This window comes from Geospiza fortis, unplaced genomic scaffold (assembly GCF_000277835.1).
Source record: "Geospiza fortis unplaced genomic scaffold, GeoFor_1.0 scaffold23, whole genome shotgun sequence".
NCBI lineage: Eukaryota > Metazoa > Chordata > Aves > Passeriformes > Thraupidae > Geospiza > Geospiza fortis.
In genome coordinates, this window is record NW_005054303.1 from 12,580,430 (window position 1) to 12,594,284 (window position 13,855).

At 43.7% G+C, this 13,855-nt stretch overlaps 1 protein-coding gene across 1 annotated transcript in view; it reads right to left on the minus strand.

The window, feature by feature from the left end:
- Positions 1-3,041: 3,041 nt before the first annotated feature.
- The window catches only part of AP5M1 (adaptor related protein complex 5 subunit mu 1), a 14,068-nt gene continuing 3,254 nt past the window's right edge, over positions 3,042-13,855 (minus strand). The window contains exons 3-9 of the mRNA XM_031066202.1: positions 8,036-8,681; positions 6,203-6,430; positions 5,585-5,724; positions 4,782-4,867; positions 4,565-4,680; positions 4,226-4,322; positions 3,042-3,212 (exon numbers count right to left, since the gene is read on the minus strand). Coding sequence (XP_030922062.1) covers positions 3,130-3,212; positions 4,226-4,322; positions 4,565-4,680; positions 4,782-4,867; positions 5,585-5,724; positions 6,203-6,430; positions 8,036-8,681 — 1,396 coding nt within the window. The 3' untranslated portion in view covers positions 3,042-3,129. The remainder of the gene's footprint in view (positions 3,213-4,225; positions 4,323-4,564; positions 4,681-4,781; positions 4,868-5,584; positions 5,725-6,202; positions 6,431-8,035; positions 8,682-13,855) is intronic.

Below are 13,855 nucleotides of genomic sequence, written 5' to 3' on the forward strand. Positions count from 1 at the left end.
GTAGTGATCAGTAACAGATTTTGTCAACATGGAACTGTGTTAGGGGGACTCATTCCACTCTGTGATGAGAGGAACAGGAATTGCAGCTTCTCAGCCTCTGGGAACCTCAGTGCAAATTCCCCATTTCCCTCCACACCTTCCACAAGTGTTAAACAAAACATGTTTGATGAGGGTTCCCCACCACCACTGAATTTGGAAACCTCAGCCATTTTTGCTGTGTTTAGTGGGTTATAGAATGGATTGTGCATTATGGTAATTTCTTGGAGGTCTGTTCCATCAATTCTCATTGCCAGCTAATGTTCAGTCTCACCTCAGAAGCTTTGACAGAGTATATTTGCTTTAAATTAATTTTAATTGCTGTTTCTTACATTACTCCCAAATTTTAATGAAATGAAACAAATTAATTTCAGTAATGAAGTGAGTTCCATGTTTAATCCTTGATATTTATACCCAGTGTTTTAATTTTTTTGAGGGGGGGATGTCAGGTTTGCAACCCATTATTTAAGTCCTTACATTTATTGGTTTTAGTTCTTTGCATCTTAGTTTTCTTCTGGCCCTCTGAAACACAATGCAAAGTCTGGGGAACTCTTTGGCCACTTCTTTTGGCAAGTCTTTGTGCCAAGTTACCTTCACAAAGGTCTCATATAACCTATGCCTGTGACAAAATCATAAATAGAAGCACTTCCAGCAGCAAAGACTCTGGTGGAAGAAACAGCACTCTGTACCAAAAGAAAATTTTTTGGTTTTTTCCTTTAACATGTTTTTAAGGAAACTGCTGTATTAAAAACTTGTTTATTTTATTAAAGACCTAAAGGAATGCCACTGAACTTGATCACCCTTAGAGCCCAGCAGAACCTCTGTGAGGTACCAGCTCAGCCCTCGGAGTCCTCAGGCTCATGTGTGCTCTACACCAGATCTTCCTGATTTAGGGTTTGAAGGGCTTTTCTCCTTTTATAAAACAGGACAAGTTCTCAAAGCACATAAAGAAACAGTGACATTATCTGGGCAACTACAGAGGGAACAGAGAAACACAGAAAGGTTTAGTCATTTGTAACTCCTTGAACTCTTCCCGTGTTATCTCTACCCAGTGTCCCCTAACTTAGTGAGTTTACCAAGCTGAGTTTACTACTTTCCTACTTATTAATATTTAGGAGGGATCCATGAGCATGAAGGATCCATTTGGGCCAGGAGAAGCTCCCCCTCTGGTTTCTCTCCAGCATGGGTGTCCCAAGGGGGTTGCACAATGCTGGGTGAAGCTGTGTGCCTTTAACCTGCTGTGTTTTGCTGCCTTTCCCATTCCTGGTGCTTCCCAAAGAACAGGGTGTGCTGCACACTCACATCTGCCCAGAGATCTCTCCACCCTTACAAAGGCAGACAGGGCTCCTTCCCCCACTTTTCTCACTGCTGAGCTGTCCCTGAGCAGAGCACTGCAGCAATTACAGAGCAAACCTTGATAACAAATCAAAACAGGTGATGGCTGATGTGAGGTTGTGAAAAACTGCTCAGGGCTACAGGGAAACATCACCTGCCCTCTCCCTCCCTCCAAACCTGCCCTACTGAGTGTGTGAAAAGCAGTTCATAATTTCCTTTCACAGCTTCTGTAGAATAAATGGCATTTTTAGCTTAGCAAAGCCAGAGCCCTCCATTCCTGAGCACCTCAACTCCCCTAAGCATGAGAGTCAGAGACATGGGCAAGAGGGAAACACAAAGGATCAGGATTTAGAAATTAAGTGCAAAGGGTCTCCTAAAATACCACTAATTTAGGCAGTGCCATTGCTTCCCAGAATTTACTAGGGGCTGTTTGAGTAAGAAAAGCCATTCCTGATGTGCAGAGCAGGGCTCCCACCTTTCTCATGGGTAGGTGGAAGGGCAAACCCTGTGGCCTGGTGTCCAAAACAGGCTCTAAACCCTTCCAGCAGAGAGAGCTCCTCTTCCCACTCACACTGTGGTGTCCAGGCACATGGACAACTCCAGCAGGGTCCTGGGCAAAATCACAAATTCACTTTGCTGCTAAACATCACCTGTGTGAAACAGGTCACAGCTCTAAGATTGCACAGCAGTTTCAGCTCAACAGCATCTCCACCTTCTAGAACATTTAACCAACCCATCAGATTGCTCTACCAATCTAAGTATTTTTCAGATTATAGCTTAAAACTTCCCTCCTTGCACAATCCCTGATCTGAGTTACCCCACAGAGCACAGTGAGACATGAGGCAGGGCAGGAGCAGCTCTGTTAGGAATCAGCATCCTCTGCTTTTGTGCTGCTCTCCAGGTTCTGGCACCTCCTCACCAGCCCTTCAGAATCTGCACATTTCCTGGTAACTCTCCTAAAGTCCATTTCCTGTGTTCCTGCAGATCTCAAAATTAGAGGTTTGCATCTGTAAATTGAGACTTTTTCCACCTACTTTTCCAGGAAAAACAGCTCAGTGAAGGTTTCTGGAACCTCCAGCAAACTTAGCTGATTTTGCCTCTTCAGAACCAGTCTTGTGAGCTGAAAAACCCAGTTCACACCTCTGCTTCCAGAGCAGGCAGCTCACAGGCATGTGTGCAAGGGAACTCACCACTTCAGCTGGCAGAGGCAATTAAGATTCCTTCATTAAAATTGCCTCCACTTTCAGAAGTGCTGTTCATGCAGTACTTGTGAAAATCCTTGTGAATTATTGACTGGTGTGTATTCTGTACACATCTTGTAAAAATAAAAGAACTTCTGCTTTGAACTGTTCTCTGGAGTTTGATGAGATTCTTCTGACTTCAGGACAGGAATAGGATGCTGAAACCTTTCCCATCCTGCAATGGGAAACCAGTGAAGTAACTGGGAGTAACTGGGAATCTCAATGTCTGTACCTGTAACACCAGGGACATATTTTGTACCAGTTAAAGTTAGAAGGGAAAGTAAAATCAGCCACAGCAAGTACATTTTAAATTTTCCTCTCTAGGCTGTCAGCCAGAACTCAACCTTTTAACTCAACTCATGTTTTTAAGACAAGTGACCTCTTGTTTTCCACCAACAGAAATATTTAAGAACACAAAGAAAGCAAAAGTGCTGAAGAACATTTATTTTACTGCATCATGACAAGAATCTCATTAACACTGTGTTTGGTTTAAATATTAAAATTATCTCCAAGTACATTAGTCCAGTAAGGGTTTGAATACCATAGGTGCTGGTGCTTTGGAATTCCAGATGTAGTAATCAGAAGAAATCAATTCCCGGGCTAAAGGGAAAAAAACAGGCAAGAAAAATAAGCATTACAGGGTGCCTCACAATCAGACATTCCTTCATCCAAGTTAAGTGACTACTAATCCATCCTTACCAGTTTACAGAAAAGGTATAATGGCCTCTTTAAACTGTAAGACTCTTACTATTATTTGAAAATCGTTTCTGATAATGAGACATTTAAAGTCTCAGCTTCAATTACCTTTACTAATGTATCAGTCATGAGCTTAAAATTCAAACAGAGGTTAAGTCAAAAGCAGGTGGATGGTTTGGATTTTGTTCAATGAATATAAATTGCACACTCAATATAAAACATGAAAATGCTGCTTTTTCTGTGTTACAATTTAGGGCTGAGTGTGACCTGTCACAAAATTAACAGTGTAGATCATGCTTTTCAAAAGGCATTTACTGAGTTCTGCCACCATGACTGGCAGAAGTTGCAGCAGAGACAGCTACAAATAAAAATGCTTCCATCAGGCAGAGCTGCTCAGCTTTAATGAGTGCTTTCTGTGTGCCATTTAGGGTATTTTTGGTGCAGGCTTGGCAGTGCTCATGTGTTAACAAAAAAGCAGATTTGAGTTCTGCTTCACACATTCTGTGTAGAGCCACATCCACCTAGAGGTGCTGGTGTGGTGACACTGACAGCAGCAGTGTCACCTTGCATGCAGGAGCTGAGTTCTGTACCTGGGTACTGCCAACCCACCCGAAATGTCTCTGACAAAGGTGTCCTAAAGAAGGGACCAGATTAGGGAGGATCATCCCTGTGCCCTCCAAAAAAGTTCTGCCATTATGGAGAGCATAGCAACCAGCACAGGGCAGAGGGAGAGAGCCCCAGAGAGAGGCTGACTTTGTAAGAGCTCTCATTTCAAAGGGAGAGGCCTGTACCTACTCCAGGGATGCTTTAAACATCACAAAAATCCCCAACTCAAAAGCAGAGAACAGAAGTCCAACTCCAGTTATGTCATTTAAGTCACTGATAGCCAGTTCATAACTTCAATTTTAGCAACTCACATGCAGTAATTTTGGGCTTCCCTGGAACAAAGATCTGAACAGAATGCTGGTCTACATAACATCCAGTAAGTGTAAAGTCTGGGATCCTAAAGTACAGCTACAAAAAGAGAGGGAAAACACAATCAGATGCACATTGTCACCCTGGCTGTGCAAATCCTGGCAATCCGTGTCACGTGCTCTGTGTGTGCAAGGGTACTCCAAAGTGACAGGATGTCAAATCCTCTAGGCAGGAAAACAAAAATCCATGCTGAGAATGTGAGATTTTAAATCAATGTATCCTCAACTGAAGGCAATAAAAATTGACTATTAAGGCCTCTTTTCCCAGAGCCTGTGACTTACTTTGACATAAGCAGTGTTTCCAGTGCACACATAATCAGTTGGGTGCTCTTTGCCTGCGGTGCCAAAAGACAGAGTTGCAGTCAGGGAAACCTCCCAAGATTTGGGGAACTTCTGTCCTAAAGGCAAAGACAGCATCCATTAGAAGTCCCACAGCTGTGCCCAGGCTGCAGAGAAGGGGCTGGGGCTGGAAGGGCAGTCACAGGGGGAAGGTCCTTACCAATGACCCAAACCAGGAGGCTCTTGTCCCGGAACAAATCCAGCTGGCCATAACTAACTTTGTACTCTAACTGAGCAATGGGGCCCCTGCATGGGAGAGAGGAGAAATAAAACCACTGCAATCACTATCATTCAGCATTTGTTAATGCCTGTTTTGTTACAGAAAGCCAGGAAATGCTGACAGATGTTATTTATGTGCATACAGACCAATCACACCTATCTGAGCACACTGCTAATTTATGAGAAGAAATTACAGAGCAGGAGGAAATCACTGTGCTCTCAGCCCAGTAATCATAAAGGAGCTGTTGATGTTTTAGCTCACTGATAGTGTTTTACTAACACTATGATCAGCATCAGCAACTTTGTATCATTCCATCTTTGAATTTTCATGGTAATTAGGTGGCAGCACGGTCGTGGCAGCTGTCAGAGAGGCTTAGATGAAAACTATCGTTTTAATTTGAAATAACTATATTTTTGATAAGCTGATCTGCAGCTAGGATTAGCAGTCTTAAGGAACAGGTAACCCTGGGCTGGAAGTGATCTCCAGCTTAATCCACCTGGGGGATTGTGGCAATGTTTCATGTGAGAAGATACCACAGGGAAACAAGATGAGCAACTAAGAAGTGTTTGGAGTGTCACCAAATATTCTGGTATAATTCTGTATTTCACCTCATTTCACCAAGGCTGGTGTTCACTGTTAGCACCCTGATGGAGCATAATCTGTTGTACTGACTTCTGACAAGTTCATTTTGGGAAGATAACAGAGAAATGGAAGACATTTATTTAGGCTTTCTTTATTCTTACCTGTTGAAGAAAGGTATGTGAGCTTCACAGTACTCAAAAGAATTCTTTATGCTTTCATGGAGCTTTAAATTAACTGTTATTTTTATCTGTGATCCCTCTTCAACAAGTTGGTAGCATCCCAAAATTGGTGGAACAGGAACCTGGAAAAAACTATATTCATTCTCAAGATATATTAACACCATCACCACAAGATCAGTTATACACTGTGTTCATTGATAAAGTACTTTAAAAAAGACCCCAAACATTAATTAGTGACTGTGCTAAACTCTTCAGGCTGCTTGTGATAACAGAGATTGGGGGGGCATGCAATTCACATTTCAGCCTGGATATCAGGCTGATATTGAATTTGTCAAATTCAAGCATTTAAGTGGCTGATTTAAAGTAAGAGCAGCATTGCCAAGCAAAGATATCAATAACTCCTGAACATGACTCAGACAACTCAAGTCTTTAAGTGCCTTCCAAGCAGTGTATTACATAAAACCCATTTTATATAATGTTTTATTATCTATATTGGACTCAAACTCACTCCAGCATGCCCGTGTGGGCTGATGCCCACACAGGTGTTTTTATTTCTGTTTGAATACTAGAAAAAAGCATGGGTTGGGAGACTGCTGTTACCTGGGAAGTGTAGTAACACAGGTCGAAGGAATCTGAAGGAGGAATGAAAGGGAATTTGTAGGGTCCATTGTACACAGAATCATGCAGGGGCTCAGCACTGGTGGACAGGAGCATGGCAGGGTCCACAGAGGTGACACAGTGATGGACCACGATGTCCTGGAGCGGGGGCGCGTTGGTCGGCAGCGTCAGGCTGAGGGTGACGTTTGGTGCAGATCCCTCGATGTCACACTGGGCAAGAGGAAGTCAAGACATTATTCTAAAATACCTGAATCAAGTCACAGCGAGATGTTCAAAAATAAAACACATTTTTAGCATTAAAAATAAATCAAATCCCTACCAATTTTCAGTTGGCTTCGATCGTTAGTACTAACCACCAGTACTAAGACATCAGTCTCACACACTTGCTGACAACTTAATTAATTAGGTTGTTTTCACAACACCCACTTAATGGATTCCAGCTTCCAGCTTGTTCTGGATGGCCTCTGTGGTCCCATGCCAGCTCTGTCACAGCACAGTGTCCCTTGTCTCATCCCCAGAAGGCCATGATCACACCTGGGCTTTCTTCTTGCATAAGGCCATCCACCCACCCTGCAAAATGACCTGGGAATTGTCTCTGTGAGAGCAGGAAGCAGCTCATCCACACAACCTCTACCAGCATGGCAGGTGGGAAATGACCCAGGCTTTAGAGTGCAGCATTTAGGTCAGCCTCCTTTGGAGATGAGATTCCCACTGCATGCAAATAATTAAATTCCCACTTTATTAGCTGGTGTCTCTCCTAGAAAAACACTGGCAGTTACAAATAGAGTGTGCCAAGATAATATTGTGTGCTTCCTAAGCACAATTCAAAACAAGGAATGAATGACAGTACAAATTATAGTTACAAATTTTAATATATTTCATAATTATTATGGATGTATTGAGTAAATAGTCCCCAGTTTGTAATATTAAACAATGAGATATTTTAATATTAAACAATGCCCAGGGAAGCCCATCCCTGGAAGTGTCCAAGGCCTGGTTGGACAGGGTTTGGAGCAACCTGGGATAGTGGAAGGTGTCCCTGCCTATGGCAGAGGGTTGGAATGTGATGATCTTTAAGGTTCCTTCCAACCCAGACCATTCTGGGATTCTACAATGAAAATCACTGTCACATACAAACCATGCAAAATAATTATACAACCAGTTTCTTTATCAACTGTACTTATGTCATGGAACACCAGCATTTGTGGGATCAAAATGTTGTTGTACTAGCATAAGGAAGGAAAGAAGATTAAACTTTCATTTGGCAGGAAAAATAATTAAAATGCTCATGTAAAGACACTTGTAGAAGACATTTAGACATCTCAGCCTGGATATATTTTGTCTAATTCAGGCATTTCAGTGGTTCATTTAAAGTAAGGGCAATGTGATCAAGCAGTCAAATGTTGTCATCTTATTGCAGGGGTTCCATACTGCTGTCTCCTTATCACAGAAGTTCCATGCCTTCTTGATGCTTCTCATGGGCAGCTCCTCAGAGCACTGACTCTTTCTTCCTCACAAAGTAGCCAACTGATTCCAGTTTCCTTCTCAACCAGCCACCCCACTCTTTTATAGCACTCTTCTCATTGGTTACAGCTGTAGCCTGTTCCTAATTTTGATAATTGGCCCAGCTGCAACTCCTTAGGGGTAAGATTACTTTCTACACTATCTTTATTTTCTTACACTCTATCTCCCTACAGCCAAAGGTACCAGTAACTCCTGAATGTGACTCAAGACAACAAAAATTGGGAAAATTTTCAACTCAATACATCATTTTACATCAAATGAGTATTTACTTTGCACATCAAACGCTCTCACCTTGCAGTTCACAGCTCCATAAACTTGCCACGTGTCCACCACATCCTTCTGGTCATACTGCATACACTTGACCTTCTCAGTGATGCAGACATTGACCTGGGGTTTGCCCTTGTAGGAGCTGGATCTCCAGGCTGGCTGCTCCTTATCCACAGGCATCTCCTGGATGTCCTCGAAGGAGCTGTTCAGGCTGCGGATGTTGGTGTTCAGGGGGGTGCCCAGGGGACAGGCCTGGACCAGCAGAGTCCGGAGCTGCCCGACCTTGCCGCTCAGCTCGGCCTCGTTTTTGCGGCTGGGAGAGACGTAGTCCATGATGCCCAACAAGAGGGCCAGTCCCTGGGAGAGCCCTCTGACGGTGAGGAGGGGCGGTCGTGGCTCCAGGCTGCCCTCCACCAGCGGCACACAGGCGTAGATGAGGCCGCTCTTGTGGAAGGCCAGCACGGGCCAGAGCTCGCCCGTGGCGGTGGACACGGAGTGCACGCAGGAGTGGTTGATCCTGGTGCAGGTGTCCCGCTGCTCCACGAAGAGGTGCTCATCCTCCAGCCTCAGCTCCAAGAGCAGGGCCTTGAGGAAGGCGCTGTCAGAGGGGATGGGGACGCGGGTGGAGCCGTTGAGGGTCTCGGCGCGCAGCTCCACCGTGGGGTAGCGCCTGCAGGGAGGGAATTGGAGCTGCTGCTGGAACCCAGGGCACAGGGAATATTCCTCTGTCTGCTCTGAGGGGTCCTGACTCCTCTCTGAATCTCTGCTGGTCACAGTGACTCTGAGATACGTACAAGCCTCTTTTCCCAGCCTGGCAGTCGAAGAAGGAGTCAGAATTCTCCTGTTCTGGTTCTCAAGGTTGTTTATTATTTCTTATCTATAACATTCTTTCTCTGACACCCCCAAGGTCTGTCTCGCAGTTCAGTCAGAGGCACACTGCCCGCCCTCAGAGGTGGTGTTGTCTTGTTATACTAAAAACTACGTGTACATTTGCCACAGACATCTTTTATGAAAAATCCTCTCCTTAGGATTTTTTCTCCTGAGAAGCTGAGAGGCCTCAGGAACAAAATGTAAACAACGGTTATCTGCTGCTGTGGAATGCAACAGGTGCATCTGTGATTGGTCTCATAGAGTTGTTTCTAATTAATGGCCAATCACAGTCATCTGGCTCAGACTCTCTGTCCAAGACACAAGCCTTTGTTATTCATTCTTTCTTTTGCTATTCTTAGCTAGCCTTCTGATGAAATCCAACAACGCACGCCCAAATTCCTCCATCTTGGGACCCCAAGCTCCATTCTAAAAACCTCAAAAATCTATTTTTCACCCCGTGGCAAACTAACTATTATTCTACTTAAACTTTCGTGGCTTTTAAATCTTCTTATAAGGTTGGCAATTTTTTCCATGGGTCAAGATCAAAGGCACAGGGGCCTTGGGCTCTGTCCCAAGGTCTCTGAGACCCCTGGGCAGGGGCTCGAGCCCTCCAGGACAGCCAGAGGAATTTCCTGGGTTCTGACAGACTCCCTGACAGAGAAGCACTGCTGCTCAGTGCCATGTGCTGCTGGAACCCAGGGCACAGGGAATATTCCTCTGTCTGCTCTGAGAGGTCCTGACTCCCAGAGAAGCACTGCCTTTAACCTTCTCCCATGGAGAGGGATTCCAAGACTTCGGGATAGACTAGAGTCTACCAGAGTGTGAAATAGATAATAGAGAATAGTGTAGTTTGTCACAGGGTGAGAAATTTAGGTTTTGGGGTTTTTTAGTATGGAAGTAGATAGGAAGCAATATGGAGGATTTTTGGGACTTGTCTCAGGCTGCTTCTTCTTCACCTATTCCATCTTCTGCAGTGCTGGAGGCACAGGATGATTGGGTGAGGAAAGTCACAGTGCAGAGGTTACGTGGACAGACAAGGGATGAGTTATTGGTAGAAAGGTGGAAATAAAGTATGTTTTAAGAGTTAATTGGATGAAACAACTTAGAGACCTCGAAACTGTACATCTGTAGCCGTTTTGCTTTCCTGCGCACTAAGTCTGGCATAGACACCGTGCCAGAAATGTTGATAAGATAACAATAAACAACAAGCTGAAGACTGAAAAAGTCCTTTGCATCTCTCTATCCTGGCTCAGAACTGTCACAGGAGGGTTTCCCCCATCAGGGGAGCCCCCTGTGGGACCCAACGAGAGGCGCAAAACCCATAAATGCCTTTGTGCCACCCAAAATATCACCCCAAAACAGAGCTTCCAGGGCAGAACCACCCAAGGCCACTTCTGCCTGTAAAAGCATTATAAAAATCTTGGGCTGACTGATACTGGGTTTCTCTTTGTTCAAACAACACCCCAAAACCTGCTGGGCCTAAAAATAACCTCATGTACATGGAAGCCTGCAGCAACTTGATAGAAGCAGTGAAGGGATCAGAACATAAATCACTGTCAATAAAACCATTCCATGAGTAGTCAGGATTCTTTCTATCAAGTTCAAACTTTGAGTAAATGCATTCTTGTGCGTAAATACCTATTTTTAAAAATAAAATGTGAATCTGTCCATCTATGCTGGCTGTCACACAAACAGGATTTTTGTATGACACTAAGGAATGACTCCTACCAGTGCAGAACTTCAAAATATTTCTGAGAGGTGCGATCACACTGAAGACAAGTTCTCAGATATTTAAGAAAATGGATGTTCTATGTAATAAAATGCAACTACAACAGCTTTTTGCCTAGATAGAGTATACTAGTGCTACAGCTTTGCTGCTATAACAATAATAACACTAATAATAATAATAATAATAATAATTCCACACTGCACATGCAATATATATGACTTAAAGCTTTTATGACTTTTTCATATCTTCATTTTATCAAGTATATAAGATGTAATGATAATGTCATGGACAGAGGCTTTGTACAATTTAGAATTGTTATGTTGTACCAATACATATATTTAATTTCAAATTTTCTAGAGATAATATTTGAGGAATATCATATTAACTGTTTAAGACTGTATCTTGGATTTTTTTTGTCCTGTAGCAGTATTGTTTTTTAAAGGGGAGTGGGATGAATTTCTTTTCAAAGTAACCTAAATCCATCAAGAGGAACTGAGGAGTTGTTTTTTAATAAATAGCTGAGAAAAGAAAAAATATTACTTCCATGAATGCACTGGTTTTGCCCTGGTTGGGAACTGCAGACTCCGCTGAGTGTCTCTTACATGAAGTTTGCTGACAGTCTGGCTTTCCTACATTCTGTTTTGTGGATTCCCTCAATAGTTATCCACAGACCCTCAGAGTGAGTGCTCCTCACAGGTCACACACACAAAATTAAATCACTTTATGGATCATCTTGTAGCAGATGTTCTCAGATGTTTGTTTGCACTCAGAGGTGCTTGCACGCCAACATGGGAGAAAAAAACTGCACAGATATATAAAGGCCCTCATTTGGTGTCATTTTTTAACATCTTTCCAAGGACACATTGACAGTCTGCTTCCTAAACTGCCATGGAACTAGCAGCCCCAGCAATGTGAGACTTTGTTATATCTATGACCTCCATCTGCAGCACTTCCCTCCTGCTCCTGAGCACTTCCATGGATCTTATCCTGTGGCCTCTAAGTCCCACCTACATCATCTTCTCTTAACTGAGTAGCTGCAGGCAGCTACACTTCCTCAGGCTTATTTTCAGTGACTGTGCTTTTTTTTCTTCCATTCCAAATCGGGCATCAAGGGCTTTTAGGGTTGTTTTATTTTATTTTTTTTTTTTTTTTTGTAAGGGAAAAGCAAACATAGACAAAGCCAGAGCTACAAAATTCGTAAACAGGATAGAGATGACAGCAAAACACCTCCCTGTGGTCTCACATTTTATTCTGGAGAGCAAAGAAACAAAGTGGGTTTACAGCTCTAAAATTTATGAGGCTTTGCAGAGCCAGGGTGTTGATAAGAGGCTATGTGTAACCTTGGTGAGCAGCTCTTATTTTTGGCCAACATTTCCAAAACAAGGGAAGAGGAGATACTTCAGTCTTAGTCAAGTCTCAGTCTCTCTGCTCCATTTGCTGAAGCTGTCCCCACACCACAGCAGCCTCCTCCTCCTCCCACTGAATTTTACCAGCTGAGTCATTAGATCATTAGTTAGCCCTCCAAATCCCAGTTTTCCAGTATCCCTTTCTAGAAAGTGATGCAGACTTAAAAAAAAGAGATGAAAGTTTCCAGGGATGAATGAGCTTCGGTGACTCAAGAGAGAGACCATCCTTGGTGCCTGAATTAAGTTATGATCAGCTCAAAAAAAAAAAAAAGGGGGGGGAGGGGGAATGCTTTGATGTCCCTGATGTCTTCCCTGAGGTCAAAGATCAGGGCTCATGTATCTCCAGCTGAGTGCCTAAGTCCTGAAACCAACAGTTTCCATGTGATCCGGGCATTCTTTATATTGTCTGCGTGCTTTGTTGAATTTAAGGTCAGTTAGGAGGATAAACTTGGGGCTTCCACAGCCCTATTATTTCCTCTGGGAACTTGAAAGATCTAAGTCTGGAAATCACTTGAAGCATCGAGGATAGTTTGCCCTTTTCAAAGGAGTGCTACTCCTTGTCTCTGGCGCTCACTGTGTGACAAGTCACTTCAGACACTGCTGTCACCACCCCCCCTGCTCCGTGGTGATTACACTCTCCGAGGTTTTGGGGACAAGGCTTTCTCTTTATCTGTGTTTGTAGAGGGGAGGCCTCATCTCTAGTCTTGTAGGTAATACAAGGACCATAATACTAATCCTAAAACAATCAGAGGAGTGTCCAATGGAGAGATCTGTCTGCACCTGAAGATGGAAGATAGTCTACTTACTCTTTTCTTGGCTGTTTTCTCTTTTACTAGGTTCTCTCTTCAGTTTTACTGAATTCAGACTAGGACTGTAGGTCACTTTATCCAGGTCTTTTTCTTTTTTTCCCCACACAAACTTTCCCTAGCCGCAGTTATTTTTCTTCTGTCCTCCAATAACTTTAAAAATGTATTTATATGCAAAAAATTAATATCAAGTAGAAAGCTGAATTTCTGTCTGAACATACTCTATTTTATGTACAGCTACAGAACAACATGAAGAGAATATAAGTTAAATACAAGCAATAATATATGCTTTCTATTTTGCCCATTTTTTTTAATCTGACAGTATTTCACAATCATTGCCTTGTTCTTTACCATGTTAGGAAGGAGAAGAGCTGGGCAATATGCTTACAGTGACAAAAAAGAAAGAGGAACAGAGCAAAGAAACTCACATGCAAAATGTAGAAGCTGTGAAAAAGCTGCCATATTTAGTTAAAAGCACATTATGTGACCCTGAACTTTGGAAAATCGGAGTCAGAAATTCATAGCATCCAGCAGCACTGGACAAGATGAGGGATTTGTTCAGTATCAGATGCTTTTGGTGTTTTTGCATCTGCGTTACAGAGCAGCAGTGTCCCGCAGGACAGCCAGACCCTCAGAGCACCCGATCCCCCCAGAGCACCAGGATTTCCTCCAGACATCCAGACCCCCAGAGCACCCGATCCCCCCAGAGCACCAGGATTTCCTTCAGACATCCAGACCCCCAGACCCACCGAACCCCCCAGGACACCAGGATTTCCTTCAGACATCCAGACCCCTAGATCCCCGAACCCCCCAGAGCACCAGGATTTTCTTCAGGACCCCCAGAGCACCCGATCCTCCCAGGGCACCAGGATTTCCTTCACGGCTTCCAGACCCCCAGAACACCAGGATTTCCTCCAGGACTTCCAGACTCCCAGAGCACCCGATCCCCCTCAGGAACATCCGCGCCCCCTGAGGGCATCTGCCCGGTTCCCTCCGCAGCACCCGGACCGCCAAGAGCATCCGCTCCCCACAA